The 22,824-nt window shown below is 41.8% G+C and overlaps 1 protein-coding gene across 6 annotated transcripts in view; it reads right to left on the reverse strand.

Annotated features, from left to right (window-relative positions):
- Window positions 1–1,385: 1,385 nt before the first annotated feature.
- The window catches only part of LOC118123653 (septin-9), an 83,315-nt gene continuing 61,876 nt past the window's right edge, over window positions 1,386–22,824 (reverse strand). For 5 of the 6 annotated variants that reach the window (XM_035181156.2, XM_035181161.2, XM_035181160.2 and 2 more), the window contains 9 exons: window positions 11,272–11,481; window positions 8,774–8,902; window positions 8,241–8,322; window positions 7,814–7,951; window positions 5,812–5,929; window positions 4,981–5,076; window positions 4,742–4,838; window positions 3,255–3,306; window positions 1,386–2,892 (listed from right to left, as the gene is read on the reverse strand). In XM_035181156.2, the coding sequence (XP_035037047.1) occupies window positions 2,751–2,892; window positions 3,255–3,306; window positions 4,742–4,838; window positions 4,981–5,076; window positions 5,812–5,929; window positions 7,814–7,951; window positions 8,241–8,322; window positions 8,774–8,902; window positions 11,272–11,481 (1,064 nt within the window). In that variant the 3' untranslated portion in view covers window positions 1,386–2,750. Of the gene's footprint in view, window positions 2,893–3,254; window positions 3,307–4,741; window positions 4,839–4,980; window positions 5,077–5,811; window positions 5,930–7,813; window positions 7,952–8,240; window positions 8,323–8,773; window positions 8,903–11,271; window positions 11,482–19,843; window positions 19,998–22,824 lie in introns of those variants that run through there. The other variant, XM_035181162.2, reaches the window with a different exon arrangement.

Genomic DNA, 22,824 nt, shown 5'->3' on the forward strand with positions numbered 1-22,824 from the left:
AAGAGCACAAGTCATTAATGAGTGTCATAAAGGCGGGCGGAGGAGCGGCGGAGCTCTGGGTGGCTGCCAACGGGACGGCGGCTGGGCGGGGTGCGGGGAGGGGACGAGCAACGGACAGACAGAGCAGAGATGCAGCTGCTTTCTCTCTCGGTCGTTTCCTGGAGGAGATGGAGGGAGCTGCGGAGGAAGGGTAAGAGAATGTGGGGGGTCTCAACTCTCCTGAGTAAAGGGTTTGCTCCAGGGTCAGGGCCATGGGTGACACATCTGAATCCTGGGGCGTGGGAGACGCCATTTTGAGGAGGCAGCGAGACGCCATTTTGAAGTGCTCTGCATGATGATAATGGGAAATTATTAAAAAAAATAATAGGAAGAAGTGGCAAATTATGCAAATCTCTAAATTCAAAAGGTTGATGATGACTCATCAGGCCACATGACTGAGGATTTTTACCCCAGATCATCAGCCAACAGACAATTAGCATTTGTTTCTTTCTTTTTGTTCATGTTGCTTTACTTATTTATTTAACACAACAAAATCACAAACAAATATGTGACATTTATCTGAAAACTAAAAAAGGCACTCGTACCTCCGCCAATGCTGATTAACCACTTCATCACCATATCGTATTGGGATCAGATTGATGCCGACAGAAATTGTCCAGATCCACACAAAATGTCACCTTTTTCCCCAAGAATGCCAAATCAAAAAGGCACGTCAAAGAAAATTCCTGGATCCAGCCCTTGACCGGAATCAATATTTAATTGAAGTAATATTTATTACAAGTTTCATAGTAATCTGTCTAGTATTTTTTTTGCACAATCTAACTAACATCAAACTAATTTCTGCATACAAAATATGAACCCCTTTAACTTCATACTTATGTAAGATCGGCCTTTTGATAAATGTGAAATTCAGACATGAAATAAAACTGCAGCCGCTTTCCCTTGACACCAGTTGGTTTGCTTTACATTCTGCTGATTCGGCACCGAGGCCTTGACTGGAGCTCCGGACTCGTCTCCTCCAATCTCACTCACTGAGGACGAAAACAGGCACTCAGGCATTCAGGTAATTAGTGCTAATCAGCCATCCACTGACCGTGCAGGCAGCCATATTGATTTCAGAAGGTAATCAAGGGAAAGCTTAATGGCACGACACTTAACGAGCTCCACCATGTGAATTACACCTGCGATTTTAATGTGATGGGATCCAGTGTAGTAGAAAAAGATCTAAAATATTATTCTGAGCATATGAACGGTGGTTTGTTCATCTTTACCTGCTCTGCAGATTGTGCAACGTGTTCAATGTGGAAAAAAAATACATATAAAGTAGCTTTAAAAGAAAAACGATCAGAATTACGGGAAACTGAAGAAAAATCTAAGAAAGTAAATATTTACAACTTTAATCTTTATTTCTTTAAAATAAGATAAAAGGACAATTTTTGTTAATAATACAAGTAAAAAAATGTATCAGAACACAGAAGAATATACAGGACAAAGCATGACAGTGACAGCTTAGAGAATTACATATGCTTCAAACAGACAAAGATCCTTGGTATATTATGGAAAACAGAAGAAGTGGGTCGGTTTCCCGCTGCATAAACGAGGGAGAAGGACTGAAAAGTGTCGACTGTAAAAGACGTTAACTTGGCACCAACAAACCTGCTCTCTTTCCAGTTTCAGCCAACATGCGAGCAAACACCCTCCAATAAATAAGGCACTAGGATGGGCCCAAATGCAGGAAAGGTATGAGTCTGTGTGTTTGTTTACGTGAAGTATCTGAATAAGTGGACCACAACTCATGGCATATGTTCACATTTCATCTCGTGCATAAATACTTATTCATCTTAAATCACTCTTAAGATATTTCCATTAATAAACAAAGACAAGTATCACCGGGAATTTTAAAAGACGTCCAGGACCTGACATCCATATTTAACATGGACACACGCGTATAACAAAAACAGATAAAGCAAAACATCTTGTGACAAAAAAAAAAGAAAAGAAAATCAAACATATGATGTACTATTGGGTGAGAAAGGTGAATGAGAGAGAGTGTGTGTGTGTGTGTGTGTGTGTGTGTGTGTGTGTGTGTGTGTGTGTGTGTCACACATGTCGGCAAAGTGCTGCACAGCCACTGGCCAACATGTCAATGACACACGATGTAGAGATCAAGTGCAACAATGAAAGTCAGAACGTCCCACACATGTTTATAGAGGCGTGTGAAGAAACGACAGAAAACTTCTGTTACGGCATCAATTCTTACAAACGCTGCTAAAAACAATCAAACCTGAAAACTGGGTGAAAGTGGACAAGGTTAACGTGTTACTGATTAAGGCGATGCCGTCTGAGACATTTTGCATCGTGTCAGTCCGTCCGGTTTGGCAGAGCCTGAAACTTTGGCACCACAAGTAAAAACCACCGAGGATAACTGAAATCTGGAAGCAGGTTTAAAAAAAAAAAGAAAAGACAATCAAGCTGCAGCGCATCATGAAGAATCAAACTTCTCTTCACTCTCTGTCAGCAATCGTGAACGGGTAGTGTTTGCTAGAGAGGCAATAAACTGACGTGAACTGTCCATTAAGCCGCCAAAAACGTTGAAAATGAAGTCCCTCTGGCGAGCTTTTAAGTTTCTGTCCCACCGGTGAGAATGGGGGGCTGGCGTGGAGAGGGGGGGGGGCTGTCGATGAAGGTAAAAGTCTCATAGCAGGTGAGTTGCACACAGCTGAGGTCAACAGCGGCACGGCAGCTGGCGTCTACATCTCATGGGCGGCGTGATGATGCTCTGGGATACCGTTGGCGTGAGCCGCCACGGAGTTGTTCTCATTGAGGCGCCTCACGCGGTACATTTCATAGTGGATGCTGCTGGTGATGTCCTTAATGTTCTGCATATGGGTCCTGAAAAACACACAGACACACGAGGAACCAGTAGATGAGACAGGGAAATCTCAGCTTTTTACAAGATGTAAAAAAAGCCTTTCACTTAAAAAATGTGTTTCCTCATTGTTACGTCACTTTAATATTTGAGCTTCAGTTCGCACAACGATGTTTATAACTTTTTAGAGCATTAATGACTGATATGGATTATTTGGGGCCGATGCCTATACTGATAATAGAGATAATGATTTATCTGATATTGAAATAAATGTCATCGAGGCTTGATATTTTACAGTTTAACCATAAACTTTATCATAAGTAACTATGAATAAAAAGACAACACTGACACAAAAGGCAGCTTTCAAAACACAAAGTTCACTCACCTGATGAGGAGATCCCTTAAATAGGCAAACTCACAGTGGGCTATGTTCTCAACTGAGAGAGAGAGAGAGAGAGACAGAGACAGAGAGAGACAGAGAGAGACAGAGAGGTTATGAGTTATTAAATATTCATAATCGAGTTAAACAAACAACACAAGGCTCAACTGGTTTAAAAAGGGATCAAAACAACACAGTATGACAGCTGGTAATTTGAGTTTCCTGAACAGTCCACTAGGTGGAGTCAGTGAGTTGTCCCTTTATTCCTCTGTTGATAACTTCATCTACTCTGAGTCGTTCAGCAGAGATTAGACCAAACAACTCAGATATTCCTGCGGGACATGTGTTTGTGTGTCTGCACACTGCAGGAAATGAAACCTCCTTTATGAGACACTTGATAGAGGGGTGGGGCCGTCTGTCTGGAGTGGATAACATAATTGAATATTGAATGACGACTCCTGCAGTAAAAACGGATGTTAAAGCACAGCACTGGCCAAATGATGAACTGAGTAAATGGTTAAAGAATAAAAAAAGTAAAGCACACAAACAACTATTTATTTCCTATTGTTTTTTAACTAGACAGAGCAGAATAAAGTTTCCTCTCTACAACATATTTCACTTCTGATGTGAGCATCTTCCATCTCTTTGTGTGGATCGGGGGGGAAGCAAACAAACAAATCCGGCCTCTTCAGACAGACTGGGTCTGCTGGAGGCCTGAAGCAGCCACATGGCTCACACCAGTCTGGACCCTGAATGAAGCATTGTTTTATTGACTGACGAGCTCAGTGACTTCTTTATCCATCTTGTGTCTTCTTAACGAAACCACTTCCAGCTTAGTGATGTGCATACTGACACACTCTGCCCTCAAAAAGTCTCAGAATAGATTTCAGTGGAAGAATAAAAAGAATCGGAGGAGAGATGCGTACCCGACGTGTCCCAATCCTACTTTTTACCTCCGCCAAGGAGGTTATGTTTTCATCTGGGTTTGTTTGTTAGCAGGATTACGCAAAAACTTCTCAACAGATTTTCACGGAATTTTGCGGACTGGTGGGACAAGACCCAGAAGAACCAATAAAATTTGTCCAGGATTTTTTTTAACTTTCTTTACCAATGCAAGGATAGAGCATTTTTCAACAAATTCATGACTCTAGATGAAAATAATCAGGCATGTTTAGAAGACTGATATTTATAAGTGTGTGCAATTTGGTGTAGATCCCAAAAATAATGGTTTCCCAAGAGAACCGCTGGGCCTTGGCTGAGGTATGCAGTGCAGTGTTAGTTTATACTGCCATTTCATCAAGACATAACTGATATCATATGACGACAAATGATTGGTTAATGTAAATAAGATGTAGATTTTGTCTCTGATTTTATTGTTTGTAAAAGTTAATGCTTTACTACACCTTGACGCCATTATTTGGTGAAAGGGTAAAAAACTGGGTAAACAGGCAGTGAAAGAAGAGGAAAGAAGGGGAGTGAGTAGCGAGTTGTACCTTCAATGGTTCCCCACTTGGTCTTCCTCCCCAGCAGCCTCCTGCCATTGACCTGGTACTCCTGGTCACTGCCCACCACAGCAAATGGGATCATCTCCTGCTCCAAGGTTAAAAGGTAAACAGACAACTGAGTGAGATATCATTCACGTTAAGTATATCAACAGTGGCAGTTGATGGATTTAGGTTGACGGGGATGTCTGAGCATCAATAAGGGGGACTGACTAAAGGGATATCCTCACCCTGATCTTCTCGTTAATCATTCTGTCCTCTGCATCCTCGTCAAATTCCTTCTGAGGGTACACGTCAATCCCGTTGGCTCGTAGCTCTTCCCTGATCTGGTGAGTGATCAGAGAACAAACCTTTAACCAACAACAGTTCAGAAAGGACTCAGATGAAGGCATTTAATTGAAAGAATAATGAGGCAGACGTGATTATAGTCTTTAGAGAATTCAAACGAATGTACCTAAAACTGGCTGATGCACAGATTGAGGCGGTATTAACACTAATCTTCTGACTAATCCAGTCCAAAAGTTTGGGCTTAGTCATTAATCGCTGTCTGTACACAAACAAAACAGAAAGCCTAACATAATGGGTGCCTCTGCATAAACCTGTGCTCTCACACACACACACACACACACACACACACACACACACACACACACACACACACACACACACACACACACACACACACACACACACACACACACACACACACACACACACACACACACACACACACACACACACACACACGGGAGCTACCTCACAACTAATGAGACAAAGGGAAATCGTGAATACGATGCCAATAAAAACATACAAATGAAAGGCTGCAGCTTTATTAACTGTGTAGAGGAAGAGCAGAAAGGAAAGGACAAGAGTGGAAGAGAGAGAGATTCTCTTGCTGTAACGTTTCCATGTTTTCCAACTGTCCAACCACAAACATGACAAATCCAAACTTGGAGTTCGAGAATAAAAAAGGGGATTTTTCTGGATTATATATGAAAACTGAGATTAAAATACAGAAATCTATTGAAATAAAGGAAAAACAAAAGACAGACAGATGTTACCTTCTTTTTGAAGAAGTCCCTCTCCTCCAGGGTGAGTGTATCTGCCTTGGCAATGACTGGGACAATGTTGACCACTTTACTGAGACGTCTCATGAATTCTACATCCAGAGGCCGCAGACTTGAGAGAAAGAGGGAAAGCAAACTTTAGATGTAGAGACATGAATATGAAATTGTGACACAAAACGCTTCCACCAGAGGGCAGATGTTCCTAACATCTCCCAGATGGAACTGTCACATACAGTATTTATAGTTCCAACTTTTCACCTTCAATTCATGACCCAATTACACTGTACACTGTTCTTGATCAGCTCCATGACGGGACTAAAAAAACATGTGGTGGTTTGAGGAGCACAGGACTTTTTCCACAGTTTGACAAAAGCATGGGCCTGTAGCTGGAGCAGCTGAATAACATACAGTTCGACAAAGATAGGTCATTGTCAACAAGGAGCGCCTTGTGCACTCATGCAGGAGCCATTCAAAAAGGACAAAAGTGCAACAATTGATTGCACACACCAGACACCCACATAGACTCTGTGTCTCTCTTGTCCTTCCTGCCTCTGTCCCATTAGGCTTTTTAAGGCAAACCCTGAGCAGCTGCTGGCCAGGCCATGTGACATCTGCAGTGTTGGATCAACATGAAACGTGGCTGATGGGGCACAGAGACAGGGGGCCATTTCACACCAGCCCCCTGCCAGAGCAAAGACAGACCATGACACAAAAATTAAATAGAGGCGCAGCACTTGAATGGTGATCAACTTTGCGTCTGTGTGTGTGTCCGAACGAGACTGAAAATCCACAGCTGCTTTCAACATTTTCCCAAGACCTGCCGCTGCACTCCCCTAAAGTTACACAAATGCAAAAGCTATAAAATGCTCAGTGAACCTATGAAACTAAGCACCCTCCCCCTAATTTCTCCTGCTAGTATTCCCCAGCCAACCCCCAGCTCAGAACAGTGCAGGCCTGAACAAGCAGAGAGAGAGGACAGTTTATTCAGTTCAATCAAACACAGATGTGTGTGTCTGTAAGAGATCCAGGGAAAGAAACTTGGGACTCGGTGCTGCTTCAGGGCCTGGCGAGAGTGGCCTGTGTGTGTGTGTGTGTGTTGTGGTGCACTGGTGTGGAAATGTTCGGGGACATGCATGTGTTCAATATGAGGGATAACAAAGTTTTTCCAAGTTGCTTCACATTGGAAAGCTTCAGAATAAACAGGAAATCTGTATCATTGTAAATGACCTTTTAGCACATGAACAACACACAGTAACAACAGAAGTTTCTGGTTCATGCAATTCTATTGAATTAGCACCAAATTGACCACACTGATAAATATCAGTTCCCTAAACATGCCTGACTTTTTCCATCAAGATCCATGAATTAGTCAACTAAAATGTTGAAAATCTTGCCACCTATTTTAATGTCCTAATGTTAAAGTTAATAAAGAAAGTTCCTGGATTAACCCCCAGATCTGGATCCGCACCAAAATATAAAGGGTTCTTCCTTGGGTCACGCCCCACCCCTAATCAAAGTTTAATTGAAATGGGCTCAGACAGGGGTAAGAACATAACTTACTTGGTGGAGGTAATAAGGTCATTTCAACCGTCGTTACTTAATGACAGTCAAGTTTTGCAAAATACACTTTCTCTCTCTCTCACTTTCCTGTTGAGCATCAGCCATCACCAACACGTCTGAAAGCACAACACGAATCTACAGCCAGCAGCTAACTAACATACATTAGCACAAACACTGGACTGACTCTCCTGTTTCTGTTTCCTAATCATGATCCTAAATCCTCTCATCTACAATAACTTTCAGCAAGAAAGTGAAGAAGTTCATTTCTCAAAATGTTGAACCCCCTTGTAAAGTGTCTGACATCTTATTTCTATATCTTTTAAAGGTGTTGTTGTGTTAAGGGGCATACTAATAAGGTAGCATTAATATTCAGGCTGTCTTATCTGTGTGTTTTCCTTTTTGCACCATATTTAACCATGTGTGCTTGTGTCCTTACCAGTGTCCGGTCGGGGGGATGAAGTATATGCAGCAGTGAACTCTGGAGTCTGGGATCCTTTTCTTCCTGTTGATGTTGATCTCCTCCTGCAGGTATGCCTCATACTGGTCGTTAATGAACTTCATGATAGGCTGCCAGCTGGAGCACAGCAGGTATGGATGGAGGGAGGTAGAGGAAGAGAATGAGAGATAAAAGGAGGAAAAATGAGGAAGCAACATTGAGGTAGAAAGATGGGAGGAAAGAGGAGCTCACAGAATGAGACAGACAGAGGTAGGAGGAAGGATACAAGGATTTAAAACAACAGAAGAGGAAAAGGAAAAGTAAGATGACAGGAAGAGAAAGGGGAAAGGGTGGGACATGTGGTGAGACACATTTCAACTCACAGGGTTCATACAGTTAATGCAGTGATGACAGAGTAGTTAGGTACCAGTTCTCATTGTTGATCTGGTCGCCGAAGCCTGGAGTGTCAATGACCGTCAACTTCATTCTCACTCCCTTCTCCTCAATGTCTGCACTCAAACAAAAACACAAGGTCAGGGAGTAGTAGAACACTGTACACCTATGCTTACATGAACACCCTGTATACTACAACTACTGATCCTGGTTTCAGAGATAATGAGTAATGGATAATTCTATAACTGCACTAATTGTAACCTGAAATGCATCCAGAAACTTATCTTGATAGATTTGTTGAAAATTAATGCGACAGTGGGAAAACGCTGCCAGCTTTAAAACTGTTGATTTTGTAAGGTTAAGAATACATTCCAACATAGTTTGAGCCTAACTAGCGAGCTGTAATTTAAGACAATTGGATTTAAATAAAAAAGTAAATACAGAAGAGAAGGGAAGAAAAACAAAGTGAGAGATTGGTATATTTTTGTTGACAGACGTTCAGACAATCAGAAAAACAGACAAAAATAAAAACAGAGAGAAGAAATGAGGGGTTGAGGAGGGACGTACCGTGACTGATGGACTTAATTTCGATTGTTTTGGGGATCTTCTCCTGGGCAGTAGCCAGCACCGACTTACGGCTGACTTTAGACTTGAACAGCGTGTTCATCAGAGTAGACTTTCCCAGGCCACTCTGTCCTGTAAACAAAAAACAACAACAACACAGACACGAGAGACAGTGAGACACACAGAAAAAGATGATGCTTGTACTGCAGGTACATCAAAGTGCAGAGAAATATACAAAATAAAACAATGACAAGCTTACACAAATAAAACCAAACCAGGATAAAAACATGAAAATGAACAGACGTTCCTGAAGTAATATTACAAATCTGATCAAATTATTTTTTATTGGGCCATTTTCAGATACTTTTCAACCAGATGATCACTGGATAAGATTATATAGAGATATAGATAATAATGGAAACTTTATGGTAGAAGCAGTCTGTGTAAATATCTGTATGAATGCAACCATCTCCTCCCACTGCCACCACCACAGGTTAATGAGGAGGAGATTGCAGAGGCCCACTGGGCAGCGACTGCACAGTTCATCTTCAGGTTGTGTCAACATCAAGAAATTAATACTGGAGAAGCACATTCAAACACAGTCAAAGTTACAGGCAGTCAGCAGCGCGCTTACATGCAAACACTGCTCTACTCTGCAAATACTGAGAGACAACAGCTGCACATTTTATTGGACGAAAATCATTCACTTCAGTTTGAGGTTAAGAAGCGATCATCACTTCATGCCAAATGTTATGTACTGTAAAGCTTCTGCCCTGTAAAGCTTCTGCCCTCTCTGTCAGCGGCATTTCTCAGAGTGTCTCGGTCCAACATTCTTTCACTAACAACCATCACAACAGATGTGGCACCAAAATCCCATACTTGCTGCCTGTATGTGGCCATTGTCGAGTAGATTTTGTTGAAAACTAACTGACAAATATAAATTAATAGAAAATACAAAACTATATTGAAGATGAATAAGAAAAAACTAAATGAAAAGATTCAACCAAATTAGAGGTTTCTTGCTACAATCAAGTTCTTCCAAGGTTCAAGTTATCTTTTTTCATCCCTGTGGGGCAATTAGTTAAACAGCTGGCACTGACCACATACGAAACTCCACCTAATAACAATAAATGCTTCAACAAATACAACAACTTCACTAAAAGTCTGATGGCAGCAGGTAGAAATGACTTGCACTTGGACCAAATTTATCTACAGCCAGATGGAAGAAACTCAATATACAGTGGGTGGTGAGAATAATCCAGGATTGTTTGGGTCATCTTTAAAATCTTGAGCTTGTACAGGTGATGAAGGGTCTTAACACTTTCATATTAACCTGCAGCCAATTCTTTACTTTATAGATTTGATAAAGCAAGGATAAAACATTTTCATAAAAGTACTGTCAAGGTTAAAACTTCAGAGCTTACAATAAAAAGTGCCAGACTGCATTTTCCCTCTTCCGTCTTTAACACCTAATTCTTTTGAATAAAACATGACAAATGGACCTTACCTGCTCTGTAGGCTTCACCGTTTAGGATCATGCCACTACAATTTACTAATACAAATCCAATATGTAAAACACTCAACTCTTGAAAATATCTTTGTAAAACAACAACAACAACTTGCACTGTTCTCAGTTTTTAAGTTGTTGAAAATAATTTCAACTGAATAGAAAATTGGCTCCACAACCCTGAGGCTGTTTCTTAAACAAACTTTTTTTATTTGAGGATGAAACGCAGACCCACAGGCATAACGTCACCAAGTGGAGACATAAGGGAGGTGTTGGTTTTATAGTGGCCTGTCAACTACGGAGGCGTGAGTGTGTCTGTGTGTAATTAGCTCCTGTTTAAAAGGTGTCTGATCACAGTGATGAGGGCTCAACCACAAAGAGTTTAATTACTGTGTTTGGCCGCTTATTAAAACGGGTTTGAGGCTTCAGTTTTCTCACAAAACTTGATTAGAGAGAAACCAGCACATATACCTGAATGACAGTCGGCCTTGAGGTCTTTTCGAGACTAACACATTTAAAATGTCGGCTGCACTTGATGACAAGGCTCAGAGAATGAGGACATGAAATTCGTCTTTATAATAAAAAATAAAAATAAAAGTTAAGAACAAGTTGTTAATTCACGACTTGAGCAATCCTAAATATTTTGGAGCTGTAACCATCCAGCAACAAGGGGCCAACTCCAGCCCCAAGGACAGAGTTTCAGTCAAGAGCAATGACAGGAATATTTCTAACACCCAACATGCATGTCTTTGGGTTTGTGTGAGGGCTGAGCATAAGACATTTAAACTCTGTGCGTTTAATTTAAACGTAACGCATATATGCAGCAGGTCAGTAATCAGATTTCTAAACCCTTTTGAAAACATGTCACACTCATTTTAACTATACTAATGAATTGATAGGAAAAAAGATGATGCTACTTAATGTTTTCTGGTGTGTTTCAGAGCAGACAGACAGACAAAGGTCTTTGTGTTCCTCGTAAATTAAAACGACTTACCCACAACCATAATGTTGAGCTCAAAACCCTGCTTCATGGCCTTCCTCCTCATCTGTTCCAGAATGGCGTCGATCCCAACGTAACTGAAGTCCACCACAGGGCCACCGACCTTCTCCCCGTACAGGCCGCCCATCGGTGGGGACACCACAGCATCGGGCATCACCGCCTCAGACATGGTCATGCCACTGTAGCTGGATATCACCTCTGGCCCTGGTTTGACAGAGGAAGAGGAGAAAATGGAGGTTTAGAGGGATGTGGCTGAGGAATAGTCATTTTCAGACATGACATGATATGGTCCGGAATCTGCTTTTTACATATGAAGAATGCAACAAGAGACTGTGCCGGTCGGACACGTTCACAACAACAGAAAAATGTCCGAGCGAGGGGTGGCGCCTGAGGAGATGACGTATAAATGCCGCTGTGGAAATCACATGTTTTTGTGACAGCACACAGACATCACCAAAAGCTCTCGAATCTCATTGTCTTAGTTGACATCTTTGTCGATGTGTTTGGCACCTTTTTTTCATCTTGAGATAACTGTATTCTTGTTTTAGTTTTGCATCTGTCACGTGTCGCCAATGCGTCAACTTACTCTCTGTGAATTCGATTAGCGAGGGTGAGAATGTGAAAAACAAGGACTGTGGGCGAGAGAGGAGCAGAGCTGAGAGCTATATCGAAAACACTCACAGTTCCTAAGACGTCATTTCTTTAACAGGGAACAAATTATTGCAAAACTGCTAAAAAAAAACGTATCAATTACATAACAATCACAACCCGCATAATAAAAACCTTGGGAAATCCCTGCTTTTCAATCATTTGGATGTACCTGCTGGAGAACTGGCACCAAAGTGGCAGATAAATATGTCTGGTTGTTTGTCTGCTTTATAATCACCACACACGGCATGTAAAAATCACCCCCTGACTTTTAAACACAGGAGACGGCTGGTCTCATGCCAACGCAGACTCTTGACTCAACAGAAAACTCAAATTCAAAATACACTCTGTAGTATTAAAGTATTTTTCACTTGGCAGGAGGTTATCCCTACAGTTTGTTTTGCTAATGATTAGCTCAATGTCCTCCTGTGGAATTCCCACGGATGTGTGTCCAATCATAAGCTAAATATTCAACTTTTAATATGGTCGCTGTTGATTTACTATGTTCACTGTTACAGTGTGTTAAGGGAGTGCAGGTGAAGAATTTACACTGTTTATGTCTACGTCTCTATGTCCAGTGGATGAAGTAGAGTATACCCCTCAGAGGGCCCCACTTTCCCTCGCTCGCACAGAGCAGTGTTACTGTCTTGTTAATGTCAAGGGTGGAAAACAGAGCCAGAGACGGCTGAGGCTGAAACCTGATCCACTCGCACACACACACACGCACATGCACACGCTCATACATTCACAGTGGTCGCCATGGCCTCGCACCCACTCAGCCTTTCCTCTTTTCGATCACATAGCCGACCCGTAGGTACAAAAAGCTTGGGCAAACATGAACACACACATAACCAGCAGCTTGGACCGACTGCCAAGTGTTTAATAGCTATTGGATTCCAGCTCAGGCACAAATCTCCCTCCACAACACTTGGCCTGTCACACAGAGAAGAAGTCCAAGCAACTAGATAGTTCACTTGTATCACCCGGGGAATTAAATCATCGAGGGGAAAGGCACCACTGCTGGTAGGAGCTCCTCACACGTCAAACTGACACAGCAGTGATTAATGGGAGAAAATCAGTTTAGAATAACACGGCTGTGGAAACTCAATATTTAGCATGGAGTGTTACTTTTATAATAATGAGCTCCATTGTGTATGTATGTGTGTCAGAGACCCACCTATGGAAGCAGCTCTCCTGGTCTCCCTCCTTCACCACTTCCCCATCCTGTTCCAACAGTTAGTCAGCAAACTGGTGCAAATCACTGCCCTCCACCTCTCCTCTGCACCTCCCACATTCCCATACCTCTGCTTGTGTCAGCCTCACCCTTTCCTCCCTCCACATACTGATTCTCTCCCATCACCAGCCCCCTCTTCCCTTAGTCTTCCATTGTCTCTCCCATGCGACTTTCTTTGTAATCACTCCTTTATCTTCTTCCTCCTCTCTACTGCTCCTCTGACGTTTATCTTGAAGGTTACATTGGTTTCATCCTTTTTCCAAATTCCCTCCTCCTTTGTCTCACCTCACAAAACCCTTGTTCCTTTATCCTCTGCTTGCCACTGTGCATGTCAGCTGTTCTCGCTCTGCTTGACCTTCTCTTCTGTGACAGTTATGTGCAATAAACAGATGTTGACCAGAGGCTAGCACACCTCGACAGGCAAGGCTGCAACAACGGTGCTTCACTTTCTGGACTGAGCGTTTATGTCCATCTTTATATAGTTTTTCTGACAGCATTATGTGTACAAACAATTTTAATATCTGCAGTTGATTTCAGGTCTTGTCCTGAAATAGGTGCCTTATTTCCTTCTTTGAAAACAATGCTGCCCTCATCTATTGTATTATAGTAAACACACACTAAGCTCCTTGTGTGGGTGGAAAAATACAAAAGTCACCATAAGACAGGATGAATGGTTCACAGACAAATAGAGAAGGAGCTGTTTGTATCCTGCATTTTAACTCGCAGGTTTCCTGGTAAGACGCAACAAGACTCTTCAGGGGCATCGCTATCCGTCATTCAGGAATACACACTGCCTTTTTGCCCAAGTCAGAGTAGTGTCAAACACTGTAAACTACTTGGCAAACAAACACAAAGTCCTGGACCACTACTGTGGGAAACCCAGCCCTGCCAAACAATAAAAATAAATCACTTTCTCCCGAGGTAGTAAACCGTTTCAGTCCTGTGTCATGAATTTCAGTAAACTACAGAGCCCAGGTTGAAGAGGTGTTGATACAAGATTGTCAAGCTGCGAGTGAAGTGTATTGTGTAAACTCTGTTGTTTTGACAGTGAATAAAACCAGAGCGGAGAAAGCCTCAGAAGCAGCCAGTTGCAAACATCTGTATACACTGACCATTTATCAGACAAGGGGTTTTCAGTGCCCTCACTTCTTCCATGACGTCCTTCCAAACAGATGTTTACTGGCCGGTTGGAGCACGACCCTATAAAATGTTAAGACACAATGTCTGACCCTGGTGGTTCAGCAGCTGGTAGACATTTCCCCAACAAAGGGGCTTCACAGACCTCACTCAGACAGAACATCAGGTATCTGAATGTCTCATGGCAAATGTTATTCTGTGTAAAAACTTTGGGGAAAAGGTTAAGAGAGTTTCTCTGCATCATCTATTGAAGTGTTGACCATCCCTCAAATTTGTGCAAGGATTTCCTTTGTGTCAGATCTAGTTATGGGATGGTTTGGATAATGTGAGTCTGTAGATGAGCAAAATTAATTTTAGAAATTGGAAAGCATGGAGTGAGTCATTTGACTTGCTGGGATCCTGTTTTCAATTATAGGCACAAAAGAATGTTTTTTTTTTCTTGCTTCCAGCAGTGTCCGATTACTTAGCTTTTTTGTCAAACATTTCCAGCAGCCTCCAAGACCACAAAACATTTTGGAGGCTAGAAAAAATGTGAAACAAAAGAAACAGGCATCAAGTGAATTTAAAAAGAAATGTGGTGAAGAAGAGGAGGAAGAAAGCAGGGAGATAAAGACTAGAAGCAGAAAGGAAGAGGACCACTGAGGAGTTGGGATAAAAAAAATTAAAAAAAAGATAAGGTCAGGAAGAGGAGGACAGAGGAAGGAGTGTTGAATGGAGGAGGGGAGGAAAGAAAAAAACGTACATTTTGTGATTTATTCTACTTTTGGGCCTGGGGCATTCCTCACTAACTACACACAGGCCTCCAAACAGGGATGTAAATACAGTTGAAAACCAGCAAAACATGTCCACATTTGTTAGTCTTTTTAAAAAAGGCACCAAAACTGCCAAGAACTGTGAAAAACGCTACGACTGTAGAGACGTGGTCAGAACCACTGAGCCATGCCTCTGCTGCCCAGGGTGTTGATTTTGACAGCGTGGCGTGCATACAGGTCAGAGGTCGTGTTCCCAGTTTAGGTTGGAAAGGAGCCGTGCTGAGGTTATGACAAACCAGTGGTTTGACCCCGTGTAAAAAACTGACTTGAATCAGAGAGGAATCAGGAGAAAGAAAGGATTGGAAACTTGGCTCAATGGAAGTGTGTTTGGTATCTAGGAGGGTGACTCACTCACTCACCGAATCCTAAAAACTTGGATCCTAAAAATGATTTCCTTTATTTAGACACTTTTAAGACTTTGTAATACTCATGGCATTTCAGTGCATGTCTGGAGCTCCATGTCAAACACACATTAGTGGACTAATCCACTAAATGGGCTGTTTGCCTCTTTGCTCTGGTCTAAAATGTTTTTATGGGCCCTCTTTAAAAGCATTGGCTCTTTTTGTTCTTTATTTACATTCCCGCACAGGACAAAGCTGGTTCACAGTTGAGTTCTTTAGAAGACTGTGAGCTGCTTGAGAGGCTTATTCTGTGTTAAAATTAAAAAGAACAAAAGTTTCTGGGAGGTCTGGTCAATGAGTCTCACACGGTTCATTTCTCATAAGATAAGGAGATGCTGCAAAGACAACTGAGAAAGCTTGTGCAGAAAGAATAAAGTCCATGTGGCCATTAAATTACTTTGAACTGGGGTCCCAGCACAGCCCTCCAGCACAGAATCAATTAAATACCATGGGCCACTTGGGCTTGCAACAGACCCAGGGGAGGGACATATATAAACACTTGTGCACACACAGACAAACACTTTTTTCCCACCCTTTGACAGTGAATCCCTTAATAAAAGGGGGAAATTGGAGTGGTGGCAGTGCAAACATGGTCTGTTGTGTTATTAAAGTCAGAGTGTTTGTGCAGCAAGGCCCAGTTCCCAGAGTCCCCATCATTCAGCTCTCTGGAGAAATGTGCCCTTTGACCCTTGCAGAACCAACTCGCTCATCATGTCACCTGGCATTGGACAACATGTGTGTATGTGTGTTGCATATCATAAGTATGCCTTTACAGTATTGTGTATTTGTTAAGGCGTGTAGAAACCTTATCTCTCTGGAGCTACAAACAAGTGTTACTCAATCTCTTGCATTTTTACTCCAATCTTGGACATGTAGACTCCAACCATCAAGATGCATCCATGTCGGTGCAAGCAGCTTCTGAAGCTTGTGTTACTTTGCAGACAGATGAGAAATGTTGGTAAATTACAGTAATGACAGTAGAAGCCCACAGGTTTGTCTAGACTGCCAGAGGAATTTGTTCAGTCTCCACACTGTGGTGGTGTACAACAGAGCTGTTGTCTTTCCAAGCTCCTTTTAACTCGCAGCTCACAATGAACATTTTGCAAGGTTGAATGCTTATATTACGAAAGAAGAGCATTTATGGACGGGGTGATCCGTGGCTCATTTATTTGATTTCTTGCCGAGTATCTACATAGGACAGCAATTCCACCACAATACAACGTTCCTCACATAAGTGTGCAATTGACTACATTTTAAGCTTTTCACAACAATATCCTCACCCAAAGCAACTAGTAAACATTAACCCCTTAAAGTGTTCACACAAACACTAAATTAATCAAGAAGTTGCCAATTTTCTGAGGCTCTTTGCAAAAATAATTAAGCAAGCTATTATCTGCTAGCGGCTCCCTCACAGGAGCTGTTGGTCACTGTGGTGGCGAGCCAGTGCAGTTCTTTATCTTAGTGCGCAGGTCAAACTTTATCAGTGAATCGGTTGGCTGACAGCGGGTGTGGGTCCACAGGGCCAAAGGGCTCAGGAATCTGACCTCTGTCCACACGCATACCTCACCTCAGGGACAACAGCCAGAAGCTTTCAAACTCGTAAAACAAGATTTTCTTCATTTGTCTACAACTGTCAGTGGGACTCATGGCAGGCTGTGTGGCTGTGAGTAAAACATATCCCCTGACTCTAGGTGAGGCGACAAGGCCCAATGTTCATACTTAAGTCAGTGTGTTGTTAATAGCAGATATGACATTATCCAGACTGCAAAAAAACAACAAAACACTTGGTTGATTTTTACCTAACTAAAGGAGCATGCTGTCTAACCAGATCAGGATGTTAATTCATATGAGGGCGACGGTGTATCAGTGTTGGGAAGTGGGCTGGACTGAGGTCCCCAAGGCCACTCATAAAATGTTTCATTGCATGTGTGAAGGTGTACAAGTACATGTCCATCATTCCATCAGTAATATAACCAGCAGTCCTTACAGAGTCTTTGACATTCCCCACAGTGTGTGTGTGTGTGTGTGTGTGTGTGTGTGTGTGTGTGTGTGTGTGTGTGTGTGTGTGTGTGTGTGTGTGTGTGTGTGTGTGTGTGAGATAAAGCCTCTCACTCTGGTCCTCTCCAGGCTTCAGCAGCAGTATTTATGGACTATGACTGACGCACATACAAAGCTCAACCATACGATAGTAGACACTACTTTAAGTAGAATTCACCACCGACTAAGTTCATTTATTAGGTCTCAATATCAGTTGGATATAATTGTGCGCACCATTTTCCACATTTAATTCAGGTAAAATTTCAGTCCGTTATAAAAAGCCTCCTCATCACCAACGTCAGCTTTGATACTTTGAAATCTTCGATGGTCCCCTTAGATTTAATAACGCTAAACCAAACTGCACACACTCATAGATATCAGTCCCATAAATATGCATGTTTTTCTTCCCATCAAGATACATGGAAATGGAAATTTGTGAAAATGTTGAAAAAGCCTTTAACTGAAAATATGGATCTGATTCAGATACACACCAAAATTTACTTGGTCCTTAAGTTTTGAGGTAATCTCTCCAGTAGTTTTTGTGTAATCCTGCTGACTAATTAAAAAACAAATGCAGATGAAAACATATCCTCCTTGGCAGGGGTAATACACATTGTCACTTCACACTGCAGCACGTTAGCAGCTTCATACAGTGTTGTAGTTCTTGGCATATTTTACACAAAAGGACTTTATATCCAAATTCCAATAAGTAATTTGACACTGCATACATTACCATCTAAAATAAGTTAAATTCCTCACACAAAGTCGTTTTAGACTGTAGTTACTACATCAGAGTATGCCCTGGAATTCAAATTTTCGAATTTTATAAAAAAAAAATGTAAGTTCTCATGCACACAGTAAAAAACTTGTAGGGCGTGTCAAGTTACACAGCTGAAACTTTATCAATTTTACTTTACGCAGCTGTAGCATGCATGAAATAGTTTGCATTTCAAGGTTGTGATTCTGAATTCCACAATAGATACATAATCTTACTGCTGCGCCAACTCTCAAAATGCACAGACACAAGATACAGAAGGTAACGATGACCTTTTCAGCGTCCCGTCAAACACTGGTGAAAGGCCACTGTCTGTTCTCGCTTGGCATTACACAGGGGCCACAACAGAGCTCCTTTCAGCAACTCTGTGTAAGAAAGTGTGTGTGTATGTGCACATGCTTCTGAGGCAAACCAGAGGCTTGTGACTCTCTGAGAAGGTGTAGGGTGGTTGCTGTTTTCCATCGGTTGGAGATTGTCAGAGCGCTGTGCCATGTACCCCCCCACCCCCTCGACAACAAAACCTGGATGACACAATGTTCCAGTTTCAGCCATAGGTTACCCAGAATCCACCACAACCACAAAATGACAGAGAGACTAATCAGAAAGGAGACTAAAGGGAAGCTGGACGGGGTCAACAAAACATTTCCAACGACACAAAAAAAGAACAGCCTTTGATTTTGGTCAAATTTGATCCATAATGTTTTCCACTGGAAAGGAACAAGGACAACTTTCCACTAATTACCATCAGCTACGTTGATTCCTTTAGTGCATTTTCCAAAGCAGACACAGAACTAAAAGGCACACACACACACACACACACACACACACACACACACACACACACACACACACACACACACACACACACACACACACACACACACACACACACACACACACACACACACACACACACACACACACACACACACACACACACAAAGTGCTCGTTGCTTATCTGGTGATGGATCAATATCAGAAACAGCAGAACACACAAAGTGAACTTAAACAGAGTAGGAGCTGAAACATGATGGCAGATCCCTTTGTGTATATCGATTACAAAGCTTGCCACAGGGCAGAAACACACAACATTAAGGACACGGAAAACAGAGGAATGTAAAACTTTAAGAAGGGTAATTAAACACACACACACACACACACACACACGCACAGAGAGAAAATATGCAAATAACACAGAACTGAAAAATTCCCTTTGATACTAGAACTCAAAACATCTCCTATGTATATTAAACAAAACTGTTAAAAAATAACAGGAGCACGTAAACACTTATTAACTTATGGACTCAGTCAGGTATGAGAGGCATGCAGAAGATATTTATAAAGTAAAGTATGTGAAAACCACAGATGATCAAAGCTCTTCTTCCATTGGAAGAACAGAGACATGCAAGCAAAAAAAAGACAATGAAAGAAAAAACATTTGCTTCCTCTCGTTTTGCTTCCTTGCAAAACACACACGCACGCACGCACACACGCACGCACGCCCAGAATGCCAAACACTCACCGTGTGTAAAGTATGTGTCGTCCCCTGTCGAAGTTCAGCAAGTGTGTATGCACTCACTGTGAAAGAGGCCAAACTCTGCCGTGGCTCTGGAGGCTCCCTGCCTGGCCCTCCCACCCATGCCTGTCATGTGACAGCATGCAAGGGAACAAGACACGCCCACTTCCTTCCAATATCCCCACCACCCCCTGCCTCAAAGTTAAAACCCCCAAAATGCAGAATAAACTTAAGAGGAAAAGAGAGCACATGTATTTGTCTGAGGCAGAGTTTGAAGGGAACATTTAAAAAAAAGATTGTATGTGTGTATCTGCACTGAGGCTGACTTCTAGCTTCAGGCCGGCTGAATGTCCCTCTCCTAAACTCCCAGGATTATTTACAACCCTAATCTAATTACCTGGCCTGACCTCCTCATCTCCTCTCCAGGCTCTGCATTCATCACATCCCACTCATTCCTCGCACACAGACCTGAGACACGTCACATCAAACCCTTTGTCAGTATGCTCAGAATAATTTTTCAATTCTCATGATACTAACAAATACGTTGTTTATGGAAAAACTCATGGTATTATGCAACATCTTCGATTTCAAAATCATGCTTTGAAGGAAAGGTTTCATGTTTCAGGTATTTTCATGCACTGCAGGGTGAGCATAGGATGTGTAAGAGATTTGTTCTTTCCCAAAAGAAGAGAATGTTAAAAAGCTGGGGGTTGAGGTATTGCATAATTCCATCACAACCTGTTTTAAAATATTTCTGGCATGATGTAAATGTATATTTACTATCACTATAAAGCCATGATCAATTACAGAGCCAGCCCGGTAACATTTGATGAGGCAGCCATTTGTAACCTTTAAAAAACAAAGTCACAATACAAGTAAATAAAGTCACCAGGTTTTCCAGCATCCTAGATTAGATAGAACTGTATTCATCCACACATCGGGGAATACATATAAATCTATATAAAATGTCTTCAAGTGGGGCAGCCAAATATAAGAATAACAGTTCACTCTTCAACATAAACAACTAAAACAATTAAAACTTAAGTGTCTCGTCTGATGCAGATTTTTTAGCCTTCACTTATTTTTTAAGACCTGAGAGCCAACCAATTACTTTGGCTGATTACTGTTCTTGGAGTATGTATATTTGTGTGATTAAAGAGGAGAGGAAACAGCTGTCTCCAGCCTCACAGGAAGTGTAATTATACACCAGTACAAGGCTGAAGAGCGACCTAACAGCCACGTGAACAGACACACACAGACACACACACACACACACACGCGCACGCACACGGCAGCACCTGCATTCCTCGAGATGAAGGGTCATATTCCTAATAAAAAGAAAACAGGCACAATGGGCTGCAAAGATGGATTTGTCTCATTTCATCTACACATAGGATTAACCCTTCTCCCAGTACACACCCTATTCTGCACTATACCAGACAGTAAATATATATATACACACTTGAGCTAATTTATAGATATGCAACATCTGCAAAAGTTTTGTAAACATAAGTTCATTTGGATTTTCTATTTCTTTTGAGCGCATGTCTCCTCTGTTTTACGTAATACCAGAGAATGATTGGTTAGGTGTCTGTAAATTCGGGGTGTTTTGTAATCCAAGGAGGGTATGTGCCAAATGCATTGGCATGACACACAAATATATGTATGTATACAAAACACACAGTAAATGGGCTGTATTTCCCCATTTTACCCAGATTCACTCATCCGTACATCGTTCATATAAGCTGCACTTGTTGTAACAGACACTGCTCACACAGCCATCAAGTTTTTGGGGTTCAGAGCTTTTATATACAGTCTATGGTTCAGAGGAGCCGCTGATCGAACCAATGACCACCTGGTTAGGTGACAGCCCACTCTACCTCCTGAGCCACTGCCGCAACACACAAGCAGGGGGCCTCGTCAGTGTGATCGAACCAGGTTCGACCTAATATGGAGTTCAAATTAAACCTTTGTTGCACTTAGTCTTACAAAGTGGTAAATTGTACATTTCCCCTAACTAAGCCCCCCCCCCCTTAAAACCTTTCAGTCCAAGGCAAGCCTCCTGTTTTCATCTCCCTTCTCTCTGAAATTCCACTTTGTCGCCCCAGTAAAAAGCCATGGTTTAAACCAAACGTACGTATGAAGTTATAGACTGGTGCTAAAATGTAGATAAAACACAGGAGGCATCAGTGGATTTAAAGGCTGACATGTTGAGTTTGCTGTTTTTTAAAATCACCTCAGCTCCAGTTCTGTGAACTTAACACCAGGTCCCCAGTGCAGTTATTGGAGCAGAGATCATTTTTTTGTCCCGTTTATAATACGGACATGAGCATAGGAGAATACACTTACTGCTACTTCTCGTCTTTACAGTCCCAGAGATAAAACAATCCACAGTGTAATGGACTGAGACAAAGAAAGGAAACTTGCCGGTTTCATTCAAGGCAAAACAATTGAGACCCAGATTTAGTCATTTTAATGCAGTGTGTGATTTTGACGATGTGTCATGAAATAGTTTCTTTCTCATTCAAAATGAGAACAGCCTTGTGCAAATTAAATCTCCTGCCAACTCTGAGCTCGAAACACAATCTTTTCCTCATGACTGCCTCTGTGCAGCCTCTCTCTCTCCTAATGTTTCACTAAAAAACTTTGAGTTACCCTTTACTTTGAGCTACCCACAGTGTAAAACTCACCACTGACAGCCAACATACCCAGCTTACAGCAAGCTTGAACTTCGTCCGTGTCAACTTTCAAACTAAAAGACATTTTCAGACGTGAACTCCTAGAAATGTCCAAAGAAATAGTTCGTGGACATTTTAGGGAGTTGGATATGAAGAACGCAGCAGGATGAGACTCATTTACAACAAGAAAATGTCTGGAACTTTCAAGCAAGGGGTGGCGTCTGGGTAGAGCATGCAGGAGGCAGGACATAAGGTATAAATTCCACTGCAGAAAACACAAAACTCTTTGTTTCGACACCAATGTCTGCG

The sequence above is a fragment of the Hippoglossus stenolepis genome, chromosome 16 (genome assembly GCF_022539355.2).
Source record: "Hippoglossus stenolepis isolate QCI-W04-F060 chromosome 16, HSTE1.2, whole genome shotgun sequence".
NCBI classification, from domain to species: Eukaryota; Metazoa; Chordata; class Actinopteri; order Pleuronectiformes; family Pleuronectidae; genus Hippoglossus; species Hippoglossus stenolepis.